Here is a 26,956-nt window from a genome sequence, read left to right on the forward strand (position 1 = left end):
ATAATATTTCAAACAATTTAAGTGTACATATCCTCCCAGTTTTATGTTTTGATACTCTACTCAAAAAATATGTTATTATTTTATATACAGTTGAATATACACATACAAACATAATAAAACTCAACATCGAGTCATGTCGTATAAGTCATATTTATCTATTACCCAGCTCAAATATAGATTGAGCCTAATTTTTGAAACCAAATTCAATTTTAGATTTATATTCAGGTCAAATTGGATGAGTGGATTAGTCATCTACTACTCACAAGACCACATTTGTTATCCCATTTTATGTATCATTTGATCTTCCACTAATTCTGACTGATTGAGAAAATATTTAAATTATAACTACTAAATATATTTTTAGTTAATTATACGCTCTAGTACATAAATTGACACAAAATTATGAGACAACATATGTCTTCCCAACTCACCTAGGTTTTTGTACTAAACATTTAGTTTTCCATCGGTTGACCGTTGACTGATGGACAATTTGCCCGAAAAAAGAGATCACCGAGCACGAAATGTCTTTTAGTAAAAAAACAATAAATGCTGTACTGCGTACGGAAACCCACACCCACGATCCGATAAGCTATTGAGTTGATGATAAGATACCGGGCCTATTATAATTCATTACTGAGACGTACGGGATTTTATCACTTAATTTAATTGTTACGTGACGACAGATTCTATATTTTTGTTATTTTCACATTGAACTTATTATATTTTAAAATATAAGAAATAATTATTGTATATTTGGGGGATGAAATTTACACCACAACCACCTGGGTCCAGTTGCAATAAAGAATTTGGATAAGTTGAAATGAGGTAATTGGTGAAAGGAGAGGACGCATGTCTTCAATAATTTATTTATTGATAATGAAATAATAACAAAGAAAATGTCTTCACCTTTTAGAGTTGTAAAGTTTGTATTCCGTATCATATTATTGCAATAAGACGTTAGTATAATGGTATAAGGTTTCACCAAATATTTAGAAAAAACTAAAAACCCAAAATTCTATTCTTAATAGGGATACTTATTTGTAAATACATTTACGTGACTTAAAATAGATTCGTTCTTTACTCAAAAAATAGGAATGCCTAAAAAAAATATATTATTCTATAACCTTAAAGTATTGTTTTATATTCTATTATTTTTAAAATCTCCTTTCCTATGCTGCTGTCAACTTGAATTTGGTTTTGAGAGCTTGAAGAGCCACTAATCCCAACTTGTTTTATATCTGCATCTGTTTTATTGATTGATTGCGATAGCTTTGCTACCACAGATATTCTAAGATCATGTTCTTACAGGATTTTTTTTTTTTGTTTTCTAACCAATATTCTCGTACTGGAAGCAATTTTATCCCAACCGAAAATATTTATAGGTACGTGAGTTTAATTTTCCTTACTCGATTATTTAATTCCATTTTAATTTACCTAGTATTAAATATATATTTTTGAGGATAAAGAAAAAAATAACTACGAATAAAACCCAATATAATGCAGTTTTAAGTTTTTTATATATAAAATTTTAAAAAATAAAACAGAGACACATCTGGTTTTGTTCTTTGTTCGAATTAATATTATAAATGTTTAGTACTTTTAGACATATAAACAAAACACTCCCCAAAAGAAACAACAAAACTAAGACCATAGTATGGAATTTGCCATCTAGAAAACCAGATATTGCTGAACATGTTTTACATCTAACAAAATTGGATTATATTTCAATAAAATTAGCTTATAACCGTGGTAACAAAGTTTATAAATTCTGATAAAAATAAGAAGTTTGTTACTTGAAAATTTACTGGTGAAAGTTGATAGTTGTGTAATTAGAGGATTAAATTAGTTACTTTATTGGAAGAGTCAGATTTAATTTTATTCCGTCTATCTTCTTTGACATCCTCATTCAAGAATGGAAATCATCTATTCGAAAATGAGTATATCTCTATATTCTTAACCAATAAAATTTCTCCATATAAAATATCTTTAATGAATTATCACTTTTTCACTTCTATCTCTCATTGTATGCAAATTGATGCTTTAATATAGCAAGTTGATGCAGTTGTGCATATTGCGACAAAATTCCTTGCCTGCTAGCTGGCAAGCTTGTCTTCTTATACATGATGTAACAATTCAACAGTTTTAACATTTACTTAATCTTAATTTGATTGAAATTATCACTGGGCGACAAATTATGTTTGTCCTTAACTTCATGTAAGTAAGCAAATACAGATACTTATTACATTACATCAGCAGCAGCAGCACATTAAAATCCACCAGCTTTTGCTAGCGACTTGTTGCAATTCTTTATCATTCTACTCTCTATTATTAAAAGTGTAATTATTTATATATATATACGATTTACCATCTACCATTTATTTAAATTATTTTTGAAATAATTAAATATTAATGATAAATAATACAATGATAGCATATAAAATACGTAAGACCTGAATAAAACATTTTTTTGCCATGGTTCATGCTTTTGTGTCACCACAGTTGCTTATTATTTAATAATAATTAGTTCAATTTGATCTGTGTACTTTTTCAGGCTTCTTTTTTCTATGTTTATTATCTAAGCATGCGCTATCACATTCTTCAAATAGTTTTTCATGTGACATTATTAAAATAAGATATTAAAATTTATGCACTAATGGTGTAAAGTTTTTTATATTGTCAGTTCATCATTAACCATTGGTTGTAATACTTTTATTTGAAAGTCATTGATAATTAACATATAAATGATGAAGATTTATTAATAGTGTAAAAACATTTAGTCAATATATACATGTTAAATCCTTAAAATAATTTGATGTGTGATTGAGGCATATATAATATTTAATTAAAAGACAACTTAGTTTCTTAAATGTGTTAGAGGTTTTGATTATTGCCGTGTATACTAAAAGTTTTATTGACAAACTCAAATTTCATATGTATATACTTCGAAATAAATTATTTTTTGTTGAAAAATAATAGTTAAATGCATTTATGAAAAATAATTTAAAACAATATACACTACACATGATTAAAAAAATAAGAATTATAGAAATTATATATATTTTTCATGAAATCCTTATCTGTTGCGACCCGATTTTCAGTTGGAAGACCAACCTTGCGACTTAGGAAGAAGCGAATTCAATTACGGATCAGAGAATGTATTAACATCCCCAATCGCCCGTATTAAAATGATACTCTCACTAATAACATGAATTTTATACTCTTAAAAAACTTATTTATTAATACAAATATTTTATTCTTTTATTTTTGTGTCTAACAAGAGTCCATGTAGAGTTGATGTTGCTCATATGTATCCATAGGCGTAATAGAAAAATACTATGTAGTTATGGTTTCCTATTGCATTTAGGAATGCACAAGAACAACATCAACTTTTGTGAGAAACAAAATAAATAATAAAATATTTTGTTTTAATAGTTAGATTTTTAATAAATTTGCTTAAGAGGATAAAAGTCTATATTATTAGCGAGAATATCATTTTAATACGGGCGAATGATATGTTAAAACCTTTCCAAATCTGTAATTGACTCTTGATCTCATAATTTTCGTTTAAAGACCATTTTCATCTGATTTGGGCATAAAGAGAGTTTTCTAAGTTTTAACCACAAAAAACATAGTGACAATTCTAAATTAAGTGGGAGAGGTAGAAATTAAGTTTGCCTCTTCCTAAGTCGCAGAGCTGGTATTCCATCGAAAAATCGAGTTGTGACATTACCAGCTCCTTCTCTATAACTTTATCTTTTTTGTACCAGTTGTAAATCTCACATTATGCTAACAAGATATTCGCCTAATAAAATAAAGTTTTATCCTAAAAAACAAAAACAAAACGATAAATACTCAAGTTTTAATAGAAATGTTTCTAAGAGACTAGTTATTTAACTAAATAGATGAATAATAAACAAACTTTACCCATCTATGATCTATCTAATTTGTTGAAGGGTTTTGTTTTAGAGTTTTAGTTGATTTTAAATCAATTAAATAAACAAAACTTATTACTAACAAAACAATGGTATAATAACGTAAGGTGACACTAGATCTTATTGAGAGTTCGATTTATTAGAAGCAATACTTGTTGGCAGACCAAACCCATAAGTTGTGAAGGTACATTTGATATTGAAAAAATAAAAACAAATTTTATTTGATTAAGTTGTTTGTGTTAGTTCATTTCAGCTTCGGGGAAGATTGGTTACCCTTACAGGGATTCAAAGCAATCTTGTATGGAGGACCACAAAGTTTCGATTTTTCTTTGATACTCATATTCAAAAGTAGATAATTTATTCTTCAAGCAATGCGTCGAGAGATCTCGTTTCTCATTCAACCACGATGCCTCCTTCTCTTCCTCGTCCTTTCAATTTTCCTCGTTTTCGCATTATCTGGCTTTAAATTGGTATTCCCTTTTTTATTTAACCCTTACTGTTTTATTTCTATTTCCTTTCTGGATCTAATTTGAGTAATTGGACAAGTTTTCGTGTATGTTCTTTGATCTGAGATTGTTTTTATTACTGAGTTTGATGGGGTTTGCTTTGAATTTGGTTCCACGATCTCAATGTTCGATTCCAACCCTTTTTTGTGTTTTATTTCTTTTTATAGTAACTAGTAACTATCAACTTATGACAGGATACTATGAATATGAGAGTTTGTGTCTTTGACTTTAATTTTATTGTCTTTAATTGTATGAGTCAATTCATTTCTTCCAAAAGCTCAAGCTGCTAAACTAGACACATGAATTAAGTCTCTGATATGCCCTGTTCGGCTTGAAGCATGGATAATGCGCAGACCATCTTTCGTATGTTAACCATCACGGCAACAGCCAGAGATAATTGAGAGACAATGTGAACTGAAAATATGAAATCGATCCGAAGTGTATAATAAGCAGATCATGTAGCTTATATAAGACAAGGAAAAGTAACTGGCTAATAATCAATTTGCTGACTTAGTGAACTACTCTAACTTCTAACTTTGTTAAATATAAATTGCAAGTTCTATTTAGAGTTGGTTCTTTCATGTATTATGTATATAATGTTAGAAGATTGACATTAGTCAATAGACTCATAGTTCAAACTTCCAATCATTGACCAAAAGATACAGTTTTGTGTACCTTTTCCATGTATCTCAGCTTAAGAGGGCACATAATGTGTTAGTTCCCATGGATATTCCCTTCAGTAATAGTTAGGGGTGTCTGTAGGGTCCAAGGTAAGGGGTGCATTTGTTTCTTATAGGAGGCTATGCATTACAGAAATGTGATAGAAAGTGATGTTGTATGATAAAGGATGCTACGTTAGGATTAGGAGGGTGTATGGTCATGTGACATAAATAGGAGGATGGTATATTGACATGGTAACAATGATAGAAACAAATTTTGGTCTCAGGGTTATAAATACTGCAAGAGTTTTCTATATATTTGATTTCTATTTGAATTTTAAGAGTCATGTGCTGAAACCAACATGCTGTGCTTACTGTTCAAACTTTCTCTTTTCCAGCTGACTATGGGCATTCCATGCTTCTTGGAGTGTTTGTGAGATGTTGGAGTTTAGAACTTAATCTCTATTTGGAACAATTTGAAGTCATGTTTTGTAGAGTTAAGATTTAAATTTGCTTCAGTGGTGGTGGACTGGTGGTACTCTATATTGTGTAGGCTCATTGGTTAAGCTGTATAAGCACATTGTGTATATAAATGAAAGCGCTTTCCTGCATTATATTATGTCTGTCTGTGCACCTGTATTGACTGTAACACTAAAAATATTCATAACCACCCTTCTGTACCATCTATTTGAAAAATTCATGATTAGATCTTGTGAAAATTTTGCACTTATTATTTCCATCTTTATGCTTATTGGGTTCAGTTAATAATAAACTTTCACTTTTTCTGATGCAGGCCGAGGAGAAAGTAGAAGAGGACCATGAAATTACACACAGAGTATTCTTGGATATTGATATTGATAAGCAACGCTTAGGTTGTTGAGCAATTATTTTGAAATTTTACCAATTGCTATCATTTGAATCAATTCGACTGACTAGGTGTTTTCATTAGAAAGAGGATATAGAAAGACAAGAGACAATATATGCTCAGTTAGCATTAAAAACATACAAAGTTTTTTCCTGTTTGCTATTAACATCCTGCAAAACACAATAACTTCTGCAGGTAGGATTGTGATTGGATTATATGGCCATGTTGTACCAAAAACTGTAGGTGAGTTATCGGTCCTCCTTTTCAAGTTATTTAATGTGCAACTTAATTGCTTTAGGTGTGTGTATAAACTTTTATTTTGCATGAATCAAGGGCCAGCCTCCTTAGTAGAAATATTCTATGGGCAATCCTTTTCTTTCCCTGTTTATACAGGGTCTAGACTTTCAGTATATTTAAACTTAAATCTGCCTGATGAAGCTACTCTGTTGTTTATATATGCCATTTGCATACAGTCATGCTTATATATTTTTATAACGTTGAACCTTTTACTGATTGAATATTTCCTCGTCTGCAGAAAACTTTAGAGCTTTATGCACAGGTAGTAGTAATCTCTTCATGTTGTTTTAACCTCTATTTGTCTTTGCACTAATAAGGAGTGTTCCGTGTTGAGTAGGAGAGAAAGGCGAGAGTGCCAGTGGCTTAAAACTTCATTACAAAGGCACACCACTTCATCGGATAGTATCTGGTTTCGTGATTCAGGGCGGAGACATTGTTCATCATGATGGCAAGGGATCTGGATCTATCTATGGTGGCACCTTTCCTGATGAAAATTTCAAGATAAAACATTCTCATGCTGGTGTGTAACATCATTTCCTTGGATGCATTCCGTGAAACAAAAATTTCAAGATAAAACATAACGTTTCTTCATCTCGTTGACAATTTATTCATTCCGTGGTGTCAGGTGTTGTCTCTATGGCGAATTCAGGACCTGATTCCAATGGTTCACAGTTTTTCATTACAACGGTAAAGGCCTATTGGTAAGTAATTATGTCCTGGCAGTGGATGGTTTGGACAATATCTTGACCAGGGCTAAGCTCTTGTATGAACTTTAAATATTTTTTTGTGAACAGTCTTTTCAAGGCAGCCATTATATACTTTGGACATTGAGTAAATCTATATCCTCCTAATCAATCTTCATAATAATCAACCTAACTACTAAAGAGAGTAATTTTATAATGCTTCTTATGTTTTGAAGATAGTGGAGCATTTATTTTTTCCTTTGAAACTTACCTTATTAACTAATCAGGAGAATTAATAGTAAGATTTATTGGGAGGATGTAGCATTCCTCTTGGCCATTTAGTCTTGCATGTAGAAAGATAATGCTTTGATAATTGTTCTCTAAAAAGCAAAATATATGCTCATGTTCATCACCATCATTAGTGATGATATCTATTGACATGCAAAATATTCCACAGGTTGGATGGAGACCATGTTGTCTTTGGGAAGGTTGTGGAAGGCATGGATTTTGTGTTTGCTATCGAAGGTGGAGCCGGAACCTACAGTGGTAAACCCCGAAAGAAGGTTGTTATTGCAGACTCGGGAGAGATACCCAAGAGCCAGTGGGATGAGGAACATTGAACTTCATCATTTCAGTGATAACTTAATTTCTTGACATAAAGAATTGGTTTAGATATATTTGTACATTCAATTTCATCTGTTTGATGTCTAGGAAATCTCACATGTCCGGTTTCTTTTAGAGTCTTAGCAATCCTTTCATATTTTATAGTCTGTTTTCTTTCTTTCTTTTGTGTATTTTTAAGTCATTTTTGTGTGCATTCCACACCTTATATTAATAGACCTATATTCCACACCTTATATTAATAGACCTATATTCCACACCTTTGTAAAATTGATTTTGGTTTTTTTTGTACTACTAAGAGTATTTCCTTACTCTATGGATAAGAAATTAATCCTTTTTGGGGTGATTGTCATTTCCAATAAATATTGCTTACAATTTCAAATTATTAACTTTTTGTTCTTATGATAATCTAGGGAAACCATTAATTATTATGCCAACATTTATTGCTATTGGTAATTGATTTTGGGTTAAAATAAGTTTGAAGTGAATTGATTTAGGAAGGGTGATGATAGTTTTAAATAAAGTTGATTTTCCAATGAATAAGCACATAAAGTAATAAACATAATATTATTTATTAAAAGTGTAGAAAGATTTTGAAAGGTTAAAACTTAAAAGTGTAGAAAGATTTTGAAAGAATGCAAAGGGAAAACGAGAAGGAAAAACATGCACTTCCTTTTACCCAAACTCCCTTAGAGAGGTTAAAATCACTTTAGGAAAATAATTATTAATTTATTAAGAATTGCAGCTTTGTATTAGGCAGAAATAAAAGGGTCTTTCTTTTCTTTCGTTTTTTTCACAATTTCGTGCTACATTTTTTGGGTGCATAATTTCGTGCCACTTTAATTATAAAAGAGTAGTATAATTCAACCCTGCCTTTTTTATAGGTATATTTTGAGAGAAAGATTTGGTCTTTCTAAAATTTCTAATTACATTAGTTAATTTTGTTATCCAAATACTCTCACTAATTAACATATAGTAAAAAGAGAAAATTTGAGTGGACCATAATAATAAAAACTACATTTATATAAACATATTCAAAAAAACTAACCTCGTTAGCTAATATTATCAATTCCAGTAAAAATAGCCAAAATAATCTTACTACATAAGACAGAATGATAATAATAATTAATAATAAACGCAAGAGAATATATTCTTAATGACAATCTCGTCAGAACAGGCCTGGGTGGAAGCTTAAAAAAACAAATCCTGTCAGTGTAAAACTAATCAGAGGTTACTCTGAAAAAGCTACTTCATTACATCTTATTTTTCAAAAATAAAAATTATAGCTCCTTTTTTATTATTATCTTGAGAATATGAGAGAACAGTTTCATTCCTGGTTTGGGATCCAACACAGAGAATTACAGAAACAACAAAATAGTTTATAAGAGTTGTTGTTAGTACCTATCTACTACTGTTGTTTTTTGATTGCAACTCTTGTTGTTCTGTATCAAATATGAACATGAACGAGGAACCAAACAAACCCAATTCTCTATACGATACTTCTCCATCACACACTCTTCTCGCCAAGCTTCCATACCCAATTGAAGAAACTGCTTCCGATGAACCTGATTCTATACCTTACCTTCAAATCTCTTATAATCATGGTCCTCGCTCCTTCAAAGATCTCACTTTCCTCTTCATCTTTCTCATCTTTCTTCTCTCCACCTTCGCCTTTGGTATCTTCGCCGTCATCCACCGCAACCCCAACTACTCAACTCTCTCTTCCTTCTCCTTCAACCCCAACACCACCTCTTGTGTCAAATCATCCGTTTCTGCATCTTCTTCTTCTTCTTCTTCTTTCAACTCGGTGGTGGTTTCACTCAATTTTTATTCATCTTCTTCTCCTTATGTTGTGAAGGATTTAACATGGACACTTGTTGCTACCTTCATTTTGAGCTTACCCATTTGCTGGCTCCTTCTTCTTTCACTCAAACATTATACCAAACACCTTGTCTACGCTTCCCTCCCATTCTTCATTCTTATCCCTATCTTTCTTAACGTGTATTGGTTTGTTGCCTGCACTGTAAGCTCCACTTGCAGCAACTCCTTCCCTCTGGTCTATAGGATTCTGGTGCTGGTATTCATCTTTTTGTTAATTGGGGTCATCGTGTGGATCTTGGTGGTGAATTGGCATAGGATTGAACTCACTGTGAGCATAATTGGTGTCGCATCCAATGCGCTTTCGTGGAATTTGGGGTTGTTGGGGGTGCTACCTTCTTTGTCAATTGGGCTGTTGGTGTATTATGTGCCAATTGTGTTGTTCATGGTGTTTGCGAGGTTTAACGGGAAGGTTGTGCCGAAGCATTTACATGGTGGTGAATATGGTTGTGTTTGGAAGGAGGATAGTTGGGTGCCTGCTTATTTTACACTGGCGATTCTCACTATGTTGTGGTCTGCAACGGCTATGAAGGAAGCTCAAGTTTATGTTATCAGTGGGACTGTTGCTCATTGGTATTTCTCCAAGGAGGATGAAGCTCAGAGGCGAAGTATTAGAACTTCTTTAAGGTGGAAATCATTCCATCTTCCTTTTTCCATTTTTTGTTCTGTTCTTTTAATCCCTTTCCTTTTCATGATGGTTGTTCCTTATAATTTCCTTACTGGTTCTTGCTTATGATGTTTCATTCTAAGCATGTTAGATTGTGATTAGTGAAAGACCCCAAGATTTTAGTTAGTGGGGACAAAGGCAATGTACAAGTACAACAATAGTTTAGGTAAAGGGGGCAAAGGCAACAAAAGCATACAAATGTATAAGAGTAGAATTGGTAAATGGCTATCTATAAGAGTAGATTCCCATGTTATTGTTTATACATCTGTGTGTGCGTCATAAATTTTTACTCCAATATTCAATGCTTAGTTTGAGAGTGTTTTTCTATAATTTAATAGTGGAAGACAGCAGGCCCTTGTGATGTGTCTTGATTCTTCCAGTTTTACTCTTTCTCTGTAGCGTACTCTTTGGTTGTCAGACAGTGAAAAAAATGAATATAAGTATAACTAATTGAATGCTTTTTTACATTTAGAAAGACATTAACTGTGAGAATTTGGCTAGCAGAAATGCTTTTGGTCCTTCTTCTGGAACAGTATGTTTATCAGGATTGCTTGTCTGTGTTGTTCGACTGGTGCGATCTGCGGTTGATAATGCAAGACAAGACGATGCTACTGGGATAGTGAACCTTGTATTGCAGTGCTGTGTAAATGCCTTACTTACAACATTTGATTTTCTTAATAAGTTTACCATAAACTTTGCTGCAATAACTGGTGAAGCATACTGCTCATCTGCAAGGATGACATATGAGCTTCTAAGGCGTAATCTTCTCTCTGCTGTTTTTGTGGAGACCATCTCATCTCGCCTCTTGGTTGGAATTGTCTTTGTCCTCTCAGCAATATACACAATTGTGGTACGTTGCGCTTATAATTCTCTTTTTAGTTCTTAGTTTTTGCATCAGAGATTTACTACCATGTGTTAGTTCCCAGTGTAGTGTAGGCATAAGTTCCAAGTAGTCCTCTTTAAGCATGGGATAATTGGATAACTTGCACATCTATTTATGGTTGTAACCTGTGAATGTTGATTACTGACCACAACTTGCAACACATTTTTGTCATTAACTTTTTTAGATGTTCACTTGGCTGCCGTAAATTATAGCCAAATTATATTTCTTTTTTGTATTTGTTTTTAGATGAGAGGTTGCATGAGGATTTAAGTTGGCTAAAACTTCATTTCTTATAAAACTCCTGGCATATGATATCTTAAGAATTATACAAACCCTTTTTAAGTCTGAGGTGTCTCGTTTGAATTTTGGGAAAAGAAAAAGAATCCTAGTTATTTTGTCGGGTTGGTTATTCTGTTTGTTTCATAAATTGTTACTAGTTTGTTTTACCATTTTCATCATTTAATGTTTCTTCTATTTACGTTTGTCCTAATTATCTATGTGGAAGCAGGTATGTGCTATATTAAAAGGTGTGACTAATCTTGGGTCTGATTCATATTTCGTGGCTGCATTGGCTTGGGTGGTGCTGATATTAGTGCTGGGTTTCGTCGTGCATGTGCTAGACATTGTAATTGACACAATTTATGTCTGCTACGCAATAGACAGGGACAGAGGAGAGGTTTGTAAACAAGACGTCCATGAGGTTTATGTTCACTTACCCATTAGTAGAAGTCTCAGACAATCTATTACTAGAAGAAGTCTAGGTGTGTAAATTATTCCTAAGATTCACATGTTTTTGAGTCATTGGGTTGCTATTTTATGGACATTTAGGACTAAGAAGTTAGAATTGTCTGTTACCCTATTGTGCATACTTCTGAGTGTTTTATTATTTACAGAGTGGGGGTAATTTATAGTTTATCCGAAGCTGAAAGTTGACTTCAGTTTTCACTGTAACTTGATTCTTGTATATTTTTGTGGAGATGAAGAGGAACAAGTTAAACTTCTAATAAAAAATTAAATTGTTTTAGGATTGTATTACTTTGACTGACCAAACCGGTTTGTTTTCAGCTCTTTGGTGCACTTTTATTTGGCAATACTAGTCAAATTAAATGGCTGATATCCCAAGAACTTAAAAAAAAGGGGGGGGAGAATTGTTTTCACATGGCTTTGTGACTGATAATACTGTAGGCTAAAAAGAATGAAAAGCAGGTTATAACCCCAAAAATGAAAGAGAATGAAGTAAAATCTCAAATCTACAAGTTGGACAGAAAATACCCACGAAAACGGCTTTGGACTCACACATAACGACACACTTATCTGTAAACTTGGGTCTCCAAAAGTAGCAACTCGAAAAAGGATATTTGTCAAAAAAGGCTTATTTTATTTCATGGATGGGCCAGAATGTGAATTTACAGTTACGGGCTTGTTGGGCCCATTCCTACTTAATCGTTATTGTTCATTCCTTGTCTTCCTTAGACAGAAAGTAACTGTCTGGCGCAACTGTCACGTTGAGAGAGGCCCACGTACGCGGCTATAACACGTGTTGTTCCTCTCTCAACCGCCACGACATGTCGGTTTTTGCTTTCGTTTTTTCCATTTTTGTTTTATTCAAATCTTAATCCATAAGCGACAGTGTCAGTGTAATATAAATTAGATTCGTGTTCACGTTTCACAATAACATTATAACAACACAACTCTTCTTGTTCTTGTTCTTCCAACATGTACCCATCATCAACAGATACTGCACAAATACCCTTCGAACATGTTCTAGTAACCGTTCCCGGTGTCATACTCCATCTTATAGAGAAAGACTCCAGTGTCCAACTCGCTTCAGGGGACCTCACCATAGTGAGTCTCGGCGAAGGAGACAAAGTGGTTGCAGTTCTTGCTCGAATCGGCGACCAAATCCAGTGGCCGTTGGCAAAAGACGTGTCAACAGTGAAACTCGACCAGTCCCATTATTTCTTCACAATTCGTGTTCAAGAAGAGTCTGAGGTATTGAATTATGGATTAACCATAGCCACCAAAGGTCAAGAAGGAATAGTGAAGGAGCTAGATGATGTTTTAGAGAAGTATAGTTTTCTTTCGAAGGAGAACGTGGAGGGTTTGAGACGATGGGAGGTGTTGAGTGAAGAGACCTCGCCGGAGGAGTTGAACAAGTCAGAGGAGAAGAGGGAGTTGGTGGAGGAAACTTCTGCTGCTTATTGGACTACTTTGGCTCCAAATGTGGAGGATTATAGCAGCGGTTTTGCACGGTGGATCGCGGCGGGGTCAGGGCAAATGGTGAGGGGGATTTTGTGGTGTGGAGATGTTACTGTTGATAGGTTGAATTGGGGGAATGATTTCTTGAAGAAGAGGATGCAGCCTGGTTCTGATTCACAAGTTACTCCACAAGCCATGGAGAGGATCAAAAGGTTGAATATCTTAATTGTTGTCACTATTAATTCAATGTCTTTAAGGTGTTTTGTGCTTCTTAATAACTTTTGTATGTTTGATTCTTTCAGGGTTAAGAAGTTGACCAAGATGTCTGAGAAAATGGCCAATGGCATCCTCTCAGGGGTTGTCAAGGTGTCTGAATTCTTCACCAGTGCTGTCGTGAACTCAAAACCGGGCCAGAAATTCTTTAGTCTTCTCCCAGGGGAATTAGTCCTTGCTACCATGGATGGATTCAGTAAGTTATATATGTAGTTTTATTGACTTCATTTGCTTAGTTTTTTTTCTGGGTTTTATGTAAAATGGTGTGGGCTAGTGGAGTGTGAAAACTGAGAAGCATTTTGATACTGTTGTTTTACCCTTGCATATTTTCAATTTTTACCTAACAAGCATGAGTAATTTATATGCATCTTGTCTAGCATTATAAACTCATGATAGAATTTGAGATGTATTTTTACCTAGCAAGCATATGTAATTTATAAATTCATGATCAGAATTTGGAAGCATTAGTTTCACGTCATGATGGATTGTTTCCTATTCATACATTTTATTTTAGTGTGTAGCCATCATTTATATGACAATGTTGCAATTACTATTGTTGATGTTGTTGTGAGTTGTGACAATTACTCCTCAGCATTTGGGCTCAGTTTTTATATCAAATATTTGATTAAAACTAGAATCTGTTATAACATGTCCGTGTGGCTTATGAGAAACACAAATTTCATGAGTACTAATTGGGATTCATAACCTCCTTTTGAATTTGTATGCGTGGAAGCCAAGACTTATTCTTTTCTCTTACTCTTTGTGTGTGTCTATGAATGCAGATAAGGTATGTGATGCTGTAGAAGTAGCTGGTAGGAATGTGATGTCTACTTCATCAGTTGTGACCACTGGACTTGTTTCACATAAGTAAGTACGTTTTTATTTTTGGATAATTTATTGCAAAATGTGTGTTCTGGCTTAGTTAGACTACTATTTCCGTATGAACTTGCATGTATTTGTTGACCTTTATTGATTGTTTTGGTGATATTAGATATGGAGAGGAAGCTGGTAAGGCAACAAATGAAGGGCTTGATGCAGCAGGGCATGCTATTGGGACAGCTTGGACAGTCTTCAAACTTAGAAAAGCACTCAACCCTAAGAGCTCCATCAAACCATCAACATTAGCCAAACATGCTGCTAAAGCTACTATTTCCCGCTCAAAAGGCTAAGAAATAATAAGGGAATGAGGATCTTCCTGACCCTGTAACTTCATATATATAAATAGTAGGAGATAATATGCACTCTGTATTGGTGTATTAGTTTTTTGAATTAGTCTTTGTATTTGGGCTGCTGAATAAATATAGATGATAGGAGTGTCTTTATGGGCTATAGTGTTGGTTTCTTTCTTTTCTTTCCATGTACCAAAAGACGGGAAAAAAGGGAATGATAGATGATATGAAATTTGTGTGGTCCATATCTCAAGTAGCTCAATTGAAGGCACTGAATAGCCAAGACAATGGTGTACCCCTTAAACTGATGCCAGGATGGAACAAAAGTACTAATATGACAGCACAAATAAAATGACAAGCTAGATTTGAACCCATACTTATGGTGGTATCAAGCAACAGATTACTATTGTGTCAATCTTACCTTCTAAAAAAATGATTACAGATATAAGTAGCAAAAAGTTGAACTGCAACACCTTATGTTTTGGTATATCATGGTTACAATTTACAGCCTTAATTCTAATGGTTTTCTTAACACTTAATAACTAGTTTTAAATGGTTTGAGTCTTGAGATCCAAAACAACCCCAACCCAATGGTTTGATGAGGCAAGTGAAGCTAAGTATCTAAAGTCCAAGCCCATTTCCATCGTCCACTCTTTGCACCAACTATTCCAATTTCCAACCACATCGTTGAAAAATGGTAGTCAATAACACAAAAATGGTTCTCCATACACAGCGGAAGAAGTTGAGTTGGTACCCCCAAAGTAAGGAATATGTATCTCAAATTCTGCCGTTCACAAAATTACTCTCTGGTAAGTAATTATGTTGTCTTCTGAGAAAATCACAAGCCTGCTACATTTTTTGTTCAAATTTCAAGATTTAAGAAAAGGGTGATATCATATAATGCCGGCTGCATAATCCAAGCAAGTAAAAGTGGTGAAATTGCACTGAGGAAAATCCAATAATTGCAGTTTATGATCAAATTTAAGATAAAGTTGGTGTGTCTCAGAAATTATAGTTTAATTGTACGATAAAGCGGACCTAACAACATGTGATGCCAACGCCCAACGCCTTGTCTATAAAATAATTTACCAAATTCCTAATTTTGAATTATTAGTTTGGAAGACTGCTTAGGTTTGAGAATCTTAGTTGAGATAAGATGGACTTTTAGGTTAGTAAGAGAGAAAAGGATGCAATCATTATATTTTCCTACAGATTTTACATATATACATACAATACTTTGGGATGACTAATAGAGAAAAAAGAAGTATATTAGAAAAAATTTTATATTGTTATACATTATTCATATTTTGTCATTGCTTTTTAAATATAAGATTTGTATAAAAATCGTATACATTCTAATAGATGTTTGTCTGTATTATAATTTTATTTATAGTGCCCATCTATAAAAAAAAATTGGTACAATTGCCCATCTATAATTACATTGCAACAAGTATTTATATGAATATAAAAAAATGCATTTTAAATACATTTGTTAACTATAGGAATACATTTATTAACAATAGGAATACATTTATCAGCCTTGTACAGCATGTGTTGTGGGCTGTGGTTCAGTTTAGTGAAAGGGATAAATAGTTGACTGATAAAGAAGTACATGGCAGGTGGATGACTTTAGTATAATCATTATGGATGGAAATCACTTGTCTTCATTTCTATCTATGTATTAATCCAATCAGAAAATCTTACAAAATTTTTAATAACAAAAATTAATATTTATATATTATTCTATGGATTGACTTAATACATGAGGACATAATCTTTTGGAACAGGCGATCATCTCGTAATTATTATCACCTAACCACTATCTAATAATATGGGTATCCATGCTTCTCATCCACACACTTTCATATCATTTCCTTCTCCAAAAACCTTTTTCCTTTACTTTCTCTACTTATCTCAATCTCCTCATTATTTTCTTATAGACATATCACCCAACTTTCTCAACTTTTCCTACCAGCTGCATCTTTGCTATCTTGCGCAGGGTGCTCATTAGCTTTCTGCTGTGACCCATTGTCAATTTGTGACATTTCGGTACACGGAGGCCAAAGTGAATTAGTTGCACTGTTTTTTTATATTTGTATTTGACATTATTATACATTCATACTTTCTAGTAATAATATAAAGACAATTGTGTTCAAACCAATAGCACATTATACCGGTAGAATTTTATACTATGATAAAGTAAATAAGTATATTTCATGATTTTAAATTCTTCTGTTTTCTTTATTTCCCCTCTAAAATCTAATTTCCAAACTAACTCTGAAAATGTAAGGACACAAAGGTGATTGAAACTTGAAAGAGGACCCACCGCCGTACAACGCCATGTGCCTACGTCGGACGGGTACCAACTACTGCGCCAAAAATATTATAGACGAGTAGGTAGGGTTGAGGCCCATATTCAATTATTTAATATCCTATCTTTTCTGCTCTTGTCACTACAAACTAAACTATGAAGGACTGAAAAAATAAAACCCCAATATAAATTATTTGAGTGTAAAGGGACAAAAAAGTGGGTGTATATTTTAATTATTTATATTCAAGGAGTTAGTAACTATACATTCTTAAATCATTTCATTTTGAAAAATGTGCTCTTATGTGAATTTTAGATGACTTCATTTTTTTAAAAATGTGTATTCATACAAGTATATAACTGAATAAAAGTAAAACAATTAATCTATCATGAGAGATAAAATTCCATCTATATATAACATTACTTATTATTTATTATTAATTATGAAAGGAAGGTATTGGAAGTGATACCAGCCATTAGGCCATTTCAACATTAATCTATTATTTAGTGACAAATTAAAATTGATTTTAATTTATATGCTTGTTGACTAAATTAATGTCAACTTTCTGCAATGTCAAATTGATGCCATTTTCTACAATTGGGGAACTAAGCATATCGAAATTCTTAAATAAAAAACCAAAACAATGGTATCGGTGCGGGCTTTGTTTGGTATGCAAATTTTTAGTGAAAAGAAAGATATAAGTTTGATAAAATGAGAAATGAATTTGTTTAAACGAAGCAACGGGGTCAATTATGAATGTAAATATTATTGATTATTGACAAGTGTGAAATCTATAAAGAAGAAGCGATTATGAATAATTAGCTAGAACCGGGTTTAACAGTTGATAATGGGAAAGGTTGAACAATCGTACCAATTACGGAAAATAAAACATGGTGGTAACTCATTATCAAGCATGGGCATTATTTGATCTCTATCTATATGGCACACATGCATATCCACAACATGGTGTATATAATTAAAAGTACTTAAATGGAATGGATTATTTCACTCTTAAAAATTCTCATAAAGAGATTCTAGATCATCTATATCACATAAAAAGCCCACCTAATAAATAGAAAATGAACCCTTTACAAAGCTCAACCTGAATAAACTATGGGCTTTTAACTTGAACCTAAATGATGATAGAATAGTCCAAATTACTACATTTTTACAATGTTGAACTAGCAATTTAAATGTTGAGTGCTGATAGGTGTAAAATAACATTGACGAGGAAATAAAAATATCTTGTAGAAGCTTCTAATGTCTCTACCTAACACCTTTGAAAAAGATAAAGGGGAAGGTTGATGGTTGAAAAGTGACGCTCCCATTCCCCATTATACGTGGGAAGCGCATAGTTTTTGGGATCTGCTTCAAAATTAGCTACCACAATTCTGTCTTTTCTGCTCATCTTCATCTAGTATCAAATCATTTCTTTATACATTGGCGATTCATTTTTAACATTTTAGTTACCCTTTTCTAATTTATTTTTCATCTCCACTATTATCCTCATAGTCCAGATTAAGCTACAATAGTAAATCACATTACTCCCCCTGAATTTTAGTGAAATTCTACAAACTATTCTTCAATTTTTTACATATATACAAATCACCATAGTTTTTATATTTTGCATTATACTGAGTACCCTACACGAAAAATAAGTATAGTATTTTAAACAAACAGTATAATAAATGCAATTAATTTAAACAAAATATGGTATAATGTGGAAACAATTCTAAATGATATACAAATCAATGTATCTTTATTAATTTTTTGTTACAAAATGCATCAACAATTCTAAAGAGATACTGTTTAAATTGCTCTTATACTATATCGTAACAAACCAGAAATAATAATGAGGTATTGATTCATATATTATTTTGACTTGTCTGCATAGTATACCATGTTTTCTTTAACTAATTGCATTTAACACTATTTTTGTTTAAAAGATTACACTTATTTTTCGTGCAAGGGTGATAGTGTAATGAAATTATAAAAACTAGGGGGTTTGTGTATGTGTAAAAAAGTAAATGATGATTTGTGTAATTTCCCTAAAACTCAGGGATGTGATTGTAATTTACTCTCTGAAATATAATGTCCTTACAAGTTACAACCATATTAATATTTATGAAAGATTTACAAGTTTTCAGTATTTCTGTATTTTTGTCATTCATTTGTATTACTTTTTTTGGAGAGTCAATAATGATAAAATATGAATGATACAATAATACTAATATATAAAACTCTTACAATATTAATGCTTACATTTTTTATCTTTAATATTTATTATTGCACAAAATCTACACATATGATCAATAAAACGTTAGTCTAGTAATGTAAGATCTAACTGAATCTACAAGGTCGCATGTTTGATTCCTATGAGCAAACTTATTGGAATGGATAACCATGAATTCTGAAAGAGATTAGTTCATTAGCCAAAAAAGTGAAAAAAATGTCATTAATAATATAAAAAACTCTTACACTGTCAGTATATACATCTTTTCTCAGAAAAAATCTACACATATGACTTGTAATATAAAAAAGTATAAAGCAAATAATACACAAATATATCCCAATCATAATAAATAATCCCATTAATCCATTGAGAAGTCAGAAGTGAAGATGACTCCCCTATGCCCAATGTCCATCCAATCAAATTACTCTCTCATCCCGTGACAAGGCCCCTTAGTTAATGCGCCAGATCAAATTTGGATGGTTGGTAGGATCTATTCACTGCCCATTTTATTTTAGTTGCTACCACCTTTTAATTTGATTTGTGCCATTTACCTATTTCTATAATGTTTCTTATATTATTGTCAACACGCAACAAGCTAAGCTAGCTTCTAGTGAAAAAGAGCAAAAAAGAAAAGCATGTTTTGAACCAAAAAGGTATCCCATAATTAAGTGGTTACACAACTCTAAATCATGGAACATAAAATAAGAATACTTGAGATCAAACGTCACCAACTTTACCATTTTCCATTTCCTTGTTCACTTATCTTACCCATATAAAATCTCAAATAACATTCACCTCAATATCATCATTGACAATTATACTAACCTAAGCCAGTAAAAAAACATTCTTCATATATCAAATTAGGATGGAGATCACATATTCCCAACAATGTCTCATTCTTTATAACACGATGAACACAAGTACCTAATATGAAAATGAAACTTCATTAACTTAATTATCAGTTTTACCTGTCTTTCATTTTTCCAACTTAGATATTTTTTTTGGTATAAACCCCGAAATGTAACACCAAATATAGAAGAGCATAGTTCATAGTGAATATCATCTATAAGGTACAAAAGAGAATGGGAAAACCTAGTTGTGTTCATAACATCACATTTACACAGGGACATATATCGAAGTTATGAAGTTGGTTGGAGCAAAGACCTGTAAATAGTTACATGTTAAGAGGTTGGTAGAATGATTCATGTGGCAATATTGTACAATGGGCAATGCCAGTTATTTCAGAGTTTTGGTCGTATATGTATTTATAGATAGGAATAATGTTTTTATTCATAAACTATCTCTCCAACTATATAACAATCACTAATTTTTTAATTGACATCATATATTTTTGTTAGTACAAGATAGAATTTAAAACATGAATAACATATTCTTAATCATTGTTAGTACTACAACTTATTATAGAGTGGAAAATGAAGAAAGATAAAATTAATTATTTGGTACCCACCATCTCAATAATTTATCATCCTCACATAGCTTATCCATGCACTCTATCCTTTCTATGTACATGAATACATCTATCCACTTTATTTTAGAGAATACAATATCTCATCATATAATGAGATAACTTATCTCGTCCGGCCAGTAAAAATGTGACATATGTACTGTTTTATTTAGTTTTAGAAATATTTTTGTAGAAAACGATTATCATGATTTTAGTAGTTATATGTGATAATTTATCTCCTTATATCATAAGATAATTCATTCTCTTTATTTTATATTTCCACATAAAAGACAACCTCCGTAAGTCCAAATGAATCCAATAAGATTCCAATATTAAAGCAAAAGGAGAAAAATATCATCACTCAGAGCTTAGTGATCTATACACATGACGGAAGCATATATAACAAGATGTATTATCACCATACCTTTAACAAAAATAATAGTATTATCGATATCAATTTGAATAAACGATAGAAAGAATGATATTCGTGATATTATCTACTAATATATTTAATAATAATGTTAGAATAAGAAAGCAAATTAATAGTGACCAGGACGTAAAGAAATTCAATAAACTAATAGAAGATTAGCTATGACTGTGATGTGATGATGCAAGTAAAGTATTTAACTTTATACGATAATAAAATAAAATACAATTAAAAGATGCTTTATTTTATTACCTATTCCCATTTCGAATCCTAAAGATAAAAGAAGTTTGTATAGAGTAAATTAATACATGGAAGTACAATATTTTGAATCATGATATCTTACAAATCCAGATCCACGAATAAAAGAAGCAAGCAGAAAAAAGAATGAAGAAGTAGATTCAAATAACAATAAATAAAATAGAGGCAAAATTTGACAAATAATATGTTGATTATGTTCAACTGTGTACTGCCTCATATGCATAAGTAACTAATTGTTTATACAAATTAGAGAAGACAAAAAAATAAGAGAGAGATTTTCCAAACACTAGCTATTTCTAAACACACTCCAATATTTAATTTAATTTCATTTCATTTCCAATCTTCTGTAATCCCAAACACCAGTAGTTTTCAATCCCAGGAAATCATAACTAGCACCAGTACTGTTATTCCTGATTCCACTACTAGTGTTACCAATGTTACCATCCACACTGCTATTCTTCAAACCAAAGCAAAGGCTTCTCTCCATATTCTTCAATGGTTCATCACTCTCATTCAAACGTGGAGGACTAATTGTTAACTCAAGATTCAAGTCAGGGCAATGTTCTAACATAGTTCCTTTCCCATCTTCATTATTATTATTATTATTATTAATCTTGACAACACCACAAAACATGCTTGACTTGCTAGTAATACTAGTATCTTGTTCTTGTTTAACAACAACAGCAGCAGCAGAAGCAGATGAAGCAAAAGATATAGTATTGGTTACTGCAACAGATGGTTGAATTTCTTGATCTTGAGCAGGATTATCAGCATCATTAAGAGGCCTATGAGTTGCAGGATCAATTCCTCTGCTCATAAGCTTCCTTCTTATATGAGTGTTCCAATAATTCTTTATCTCATTATCTGTTCTTCCCGGTAATCTTCCAGCTATCAATGACCACCTAAAAGATCATTTTTTTACTCACATATCAGTAAAAACTAGATACCCATTTCAATAATATTGATCCCAATATATGAAAGACACTATTGCTCAAACATGAAATCTTGATATTAACTAGGAATAGATATAAAATAAAACCCATGTTGTTGGTTTATATTATTGAACTTACTTGTTACCAAGGAGACTATGTAGTTTGATGATAACTTCATCTTCTTCTTCAGTGAAGTTGCCACGTTTGAGGTCAGGACGGAGGTAATTAATCCACCGTAGACGGCAGCTTTTGCCGCATCGGAGAAGTCCAGCAGCTTTAGGAAGAGAGCGCCAACTACCTTCACCATGAGCACGAATATAAGATATAAGTCTATCATCTTCTTCTTTAGTCCATGCACCTTTGTTTGTGTGAGCTTTTTCACAACAAGGAGACCTTCCCATAACTACTACTATTACTACTACAACAAAGAGACACAAGTTAGAGTAGTTTTGATTGTTTATATGATTGGAATTTGGAAAAGGTTGCAGTTTCTTGTGTTGCTACAATAAAGGAGTTCGAAGGTGGAGTTGGGGTGTGATTTTTATAGGCTTTTGACCCAAAGGGACACAGAGATTGAGAGAGAGAAGGAAGAAACTAATTGCTTCTAGATGTGAGTTGGTGAGATAGGTTTAAAGTTAAAGGGAGTTCGCTCTCTTACTCTCATCATATACTTATTACTTTTTTAGCTACAACTATCTTTTATCAATTCTAATCTTATTCAAATGGAAAATATTTATTGATTATATACTACTTTCTTTATTAATCATTGATTTTTTAGTATTATTAACAATATTTTCATTTTTTGGATAAAGAACTATCCATTTCAGATGTGTAATTGTCCTATCTCAACAAATGTTACTCTTATAAATTAAATATTTGACTTTGTTGATTAATGATTGATTTATAAGTACTGTGTCACTTTTTTTTTTTTTTGAATATATGATGATCTAATAAGAGTAATATATCACTACTCTTTATAATAACATATTTTTTGGTGGGGGATTCTTTTCATATGTGGGGGTTGAGCTAAAAAATTGATGAAAGTAAAGGAATATATATGACTAAAAGCAATGACTTCTTAGTTATGATGTATTATTGTAATGGCATATTTAAACTCATAATATAATGGGTTAAAAAAGACATTAACTATGGGTAACCTTCAGGTTGGTGTAAAGTAGAATAAATAAAAAGTATGGGCAAGGCAAGAGAAGACAAGATGTGATATCTTGCCCCTTTTAGAAAAAGAGAAAACATAATGTTATCTAATACGTCTTACCCCAGTATAATAAAAAAAACTGAAACTTGTCAATTTAATCTTATGCTGAATAAAGAATTCAATCCTAATTCATTTTTCAATAATTGCTGCCTATAATGTCAGGCTGTAGTTATGTAAGGGGTAAGGCACCTTTGTATCTAATCGCTTCAAATTAGAGAAATGACTATTTCATTTACACTAACATGTGATCATTGGAATCAAATTAAAGTTGGAGAGTTTTATTATTGTGAAAGTAGGCTATTATTAGATCCAACATTTTTTAGTTTAATATTTATTAAAAAGGTGATACATCTTTTGTTAATCAAATTAAACATTTCTACCAAACTTTGCTAACCTTTTCAATCTTCCATGTGGTACTTTTGTTCTCTGTCCAAAGATTTCTTCATCTATTTGATCATATATTATTCTTATTAATTTCTTAAACCACAAGCATGATTCTAAAATACTCTGATAACAGTTGGGGAAATATCTGGATTTCCTTAACTTTACATGTTTTCCCAAGTTTTATATTTTCTTGTTCCATTAAAATCACCACCCAATGTAGCAATATAGTAAAACATGCAGAATTAGTTGTGAATAACCTACCAAACACCAATACATGTGCTATAGAAATAAGAGTTTCAAATGGGTTTAGTTTTCCATAAATAAAAATTAGCTATTTGGGTAAGTTAATTAATTGTAATGACCAATTTCCTGAAATGAATTTATCAGTAGTTAGGCTATTCATGTGCTATAGCACAGATATGGTAATGGTAGTTGTGGTTCTTTATTCTATGGATGCATTATCATGCATGTGAGAGAGAGGCAAGTTTCTAGAAGAGTTGGGGGTTGGGTTCAAGGAATGATTATGAAATAAGGGAAGGGAAGGGGGGAAGGGGATAACAAAAGTTAAATGGATAAAGATCACATATTTTAAATAGTGTCTCACTCTATGTCCTAAACTAATTAGAGTGTTCAATTTTATTACCTTTTTGTTTTTAAAAATTTTCTTTTGTCCACATGTCAATATATAATTAGTTTGTGACAAATAATGAGACATCATTGAAGATTGTTGATCCCGTCCAAGTTAAATGAGTGTGGTTGTGGTTGTATATGGGGTTTGGTTCACATTCCACTTTTTCCTATACTTTCCCCCAAACCTTGTGGTGCAAGTTTTGGAAAGGTAGCAAGGGAAAAGGTTGGCATTGAGGGGTTTCATTCACCTTTTTCTTGTCATCTTCTCTCCCAAAATTGCATATTTTAATACTAGTTATCTACTACCATGTATATATAAATTATGATATATCCATTCTCTTTCTCCTTCCCTATGAATATCAAGTGGATGGTAAGAGTTAATGTTATGGGTACAAGTTGCTTTCAATGAGCAAAAGATTTGGTCCACTTGGGTAATCTTTTGGAAGTATTTCACCTACCCTATTCACTCTTTTTCTGACTGTACTTGCAATTCTAGTCCAAACCCCCCCTCAGATATATGTTGAACATTTGAACTATGGTATAAATTAAAGTTAGTCTCAAGTGTGATATAAGTCTCATGCCTAAAAGAAATGAGTAAAATTGTGAGCATATAAATGAATGATATATTGATGAAGCTAATATTTTAATATATTAAATTAACATATAAATGCTTCATTCACTTACGTTATTCTAAATCATGTCTCAGACCATGTTCTACACCAACGACGTTAAAATAAAATAGAAAAATAATAAATGTTTAATTGACATATTTTCATTAGTATAAGAGAAATTTTGAAATATAGTTTGGAACATCTTATCTTTCTACTTGACTTGTTGTTAAAGTTGTCTTTCATCATTTGCTATGGGCAACAAACCTAAATTTTGTAATAATTTATCTCATCTGCAATTAACATGTATTAAATGATGATCTGTTCGGTGAGGCAACAGCACTACCTAACTCTAGCCATTGGGTGTCCAGAAAATGCAATGTGCGTATAATACTAAAGTTACCCATAATAAATGATGGATGGAGTGCATAACCACACACATCAATGTATTGAGCATCAACCATAATCACATCAGTTAGGTGCAATTATTACAAGAGATCATCCTATAATGGCCTTCTTAACTAACCCAAAAAGGAGGAACAACCTAAGCCTTCTCTCTCCAATTAGGCTAGACTAACATACCGAATAGAGAGAAATACTTGTGTGGAGACGAAATTATCTAACGATAACCAATAAAATTTTAATAACACATTAATATTCTAATTTAATTAAATTTAATCTTAAATGATAATATCAAAACCTACCTATAAAATATATTTGTCTTTACATATGACGTATTACATAAGTCTCTGTACAAGTTTTTTCTTGCTAATGCAAAGTCACATGGAAAATTCTGAAATTTTGGAGGAAAAAATTGAAAATAAAAAGGAAAAGGGACTAAGTGACTAACTCATGGATCTACATGATTGATTGTGTGTGGTGACAGCCAGCAGAGAAATATGTCATGTGCTTAGGTTTACCTACCTCTTTGGTTGTCCTCCACATGCTGCTTGCTCTTTTCCTCAACTTTAACCTTTTCTTATACCGTGGATATGATTTAAAACCCATCATTCATTGCTCACAAATTATTTCTTTTTCCTTACTAGCTTTTTTAACACTGACAGACACCCATTGCTGATACATATCATCTATCTCAATTCTATTGTTTTCTTTTTAAATATTACAGCATGGGGATTATAATATGAGGTGCTAGAGTCTGAGAGAAGCAATCTGAATCTTCCTAAAAGAATCATCTAATTCGATTAGTAAGTGCCATATTGAGCACCTTCTCTGATGTTAATCCAGCGGAAAATATATAAATTAGAGTTCCACTTCCTAATTGCTGTAATTGTTTAAAGTAGCAGACCTAACACACCACCTTCCATGCTACCTGTCTGCATAATATATTCAGCACATTCATGGCTCTCATATTTACCAATGTTAAAAGAGAGAGAGAGAGAGAGAGAGACTATTGCAATATCACATCAGACCTACCTGCATAACCTTTGCAAATGTATTCCCATTTTGTAATTTGAACACAGACACCCACCTAATACCTAAGTGAAATATGATATTTAATATTTGTGCATAATGTGTTTGGTGAAAATGTGGACAAAGCGTTATTCGTGGCATAAATGGTGTACACTTATTGATGATTTGATATTTAATATTTCAGTGATCAAAACTTGCACTTGAGTTGTCTCGTCTAGTAGAGTATGTTTTAATTTAGAGCATGCCACAGAGCTGAGGTAAAAGTATAGAAGAGTTAGTCAACTTCGGTAATTGGGTGCAATAGTTGCTTTTCCACATTGTGTTCCCAGTTTATCATAATTCTGATTTTCTCGAACATGACATATGCAATTAGGCTTTTAGCATGTCTACCCTCCTGTCAAATTCTCCAGAGAACAGGAACATGTAACTGG

The 26,956-nt window shown here is 32.3% G+C and overlaps 4 protein-coding genes and 1 long non-coding RNA gene across 6 annotated transcripts; 4 read left to right on the forward strand and 1 right to left on the reverse strand.

The window, feature by feature from the left end:
• On the forward strand, positions 1,490-21,714 carry LOC109353213. The gene is made up of 3 exons (XR_002108434.1): positions 1,490-1,502; positions 8,889-8,899; positions 21,599-21,714. It is a non-coding gene; the product is annotated as an uncharacterized LOC109353213 (long non-coding RNA).
• Positions 4,157-7,680, forward strand: LOC109353212 (peptidyl-prolyl cis-trans isomerase CYP21-1-like). Its single transcript, XM_019595435.1, has 7 exons — positions 4,157-4,402; positions 5,891-5,969; positions 6,158-6,205; positions 6,498-6,521; positions 6,597-6,779; positions 6,885-6,960; positions 7,400-7,680. The coding sequence occupies exons 1-7, from the start codon at positions 4,304-4,306 to the stop codon at positions 7,560-7,562; spliced, it is 672 nt and encodes a 223-aa protein (XP_019450980.1). The 5' UTR covers positions 4,157-4,303; the 3' UTR covers positions 7,563-7,680.
• Positions 8,985-12,026, forward strand: LOC109353208 (CTL-like protein DDB_G0288717). Its single transcript, XM_019595429.1, has 3 exons — positions 8,985-10,068; positions 10,613-10,958; positions 11,500-12,026. The coding sequence occupies exons 1-3, from the start codon at positions 9,017-9,019 to the stop codon at positions 11,758-11,760; spliced, it is 1,659 nt and encodes a 552-aa protein (XP_019450974.1). The 5' UTR covers positions 8,985-9,016; the 3' UTR covers positions 11,761-12,026.
• Positions 12,593-14,879, forward strand: LOC109353209 (senescence/dehydration-associated protein At4g35985, chloroplastic-like). The gene is made up of 4 exons (XM_019595430.1): positions 12,593-13,402; positions 13,493-13,659; positions 14,246-14,330; positions 14,455-14,879. Exons 1-4 carry the CDS (start codon positions 12,708-12,710, stop codon positions 14,630-14,632), a joined length of 1,125 nt encoding a protein of 374 aa, XP_019450975.1. The 5' UTR covers positions 12,593-12,707; the 3' UTR covers positions 14,633-14,879.
• On the reverse strand, positions 21,642-22,918 carry LOC109353211 (myb-related protein 308-like). 2 transcript variants are annotated; one of them, XM_019595434.1, is made up of 3 exons: positions 22,395-22,918; positions 21,819-22,226; positions 21,642-21,764 (listed from the first exon to the last, which is right to left on the reverse strand). In XM_019595434.1, the coding sequence occupies exons 1-3, from the start codon at positions 22,655-22,657 to the stop codon at positions 21,650-21,652; spliced, it is 786 nt and encodes a 261-aa protein (XP_019450979.1). In that variant the 5' UTR covers positions 22,658-22,918; the 3' UTR covers positions 21,642-21,649. The 2 variants fall into 2 exon arrangements, with proteins under 2 accessions (XP_019450979.1, XP_019450978.1); XM_019595433.1 differs by having other exon boundaries at positions 21,642-22,226.

Source organism: Lupinus angustifolius, chromosome LG07, assembly GCF_001865875.1.
Source record: "Lupinus angustifolius cultivar Tanjil chromosome LG07, LupAngTanjil_v1.0, whole genome shotgun sequence".
NCBI lineage: Eukaryota > Viridiplantae > Streptophyta > Magnoliopsida > Fabales > Fabaceae > Lupinus > Lupinus angustifolius.

Excerpts from the sequence above, each read along its gene's own strand:
- LOC109353212 (XM_019595435.1), top strand. The coding sequence starts at position 4,304 with ATGCGTCGAGAGATCTCGTTTCTCATTCAACCACGATGCCTCCTTCTC. Across the intron at positions 6,780-6,884 it reads GATAAAACATTCTCATGCTG|GTGTTGTCTCTATGGCGAAT; the intron begins GTGTGTAACATC and ends CCGTGGTGTCAG. Across the intron at positions 6,961-7,399 it reads ACAACGGTAAAGGCCTATTG|GTTGGATGGAGACCATGTTG; the intron begins GTAAGTAATTAT and ends AATATTCCACAG.
- LOC109353208 (XM_019595429.1), top strand. The coding sequence starts at position 9,017 with ATGAACATGAACGAGGAACCAAACAAACCCAATTCTCTATACGATACT. Across the intron at positions 10,069-10,612 it reads AGTATTAGAACTTCTTTAAG|AAATGCTTTTGGTCCTTCTT; the intron begins GTGGAAATCATT and ends TTTGGCTAGCAG. Across the intron at positions 10,959-11,499 it reads CAGCAATATACACAATTGTG|GTATGTGCTATATTAAAAGG; the intron begins GTACGTTGCGCT and ends ATGTGGAAGCAG.
- LOC109353209 (XM_019595430.1), top strand. The coding sequence starts at position 12,708 with ATGTACCCATCATCAACAGATACTGCACAAATACCCTTCGAACATGTT. Across the intron at positions 13,403-13,492 it reads GCCATGGAGAGGATCAAAAG|GGTTAAGAAGTTGACCAAGA; the intron begins GTTGAATATCTT and ends TGATTCTTTCAG. Across the intron at positions 14,331-14,454 it reads ACTGGACTTGTTTCACATAA|ATATGGAGAGGAAGCTGGTA; the intron begins GTAAGTACGTTT and ends TGGTGATATTAG.
- LOC109353211 (XM_019595433.1), bottom strand. The coding sequence starts at position 22,657 with ATGGGAAGGTCTCCTTGTTGTGAAAAAGCTCACACAAACAAAGGTGCA. Across the intron at positions 22,227-22,394 it reads CATAGTCTCCTTGGTAACAA|GTGGTCATTGATAGCTGGAA; the intron begins GTAAGTTCAATA and ends ATGATCTTTTAG.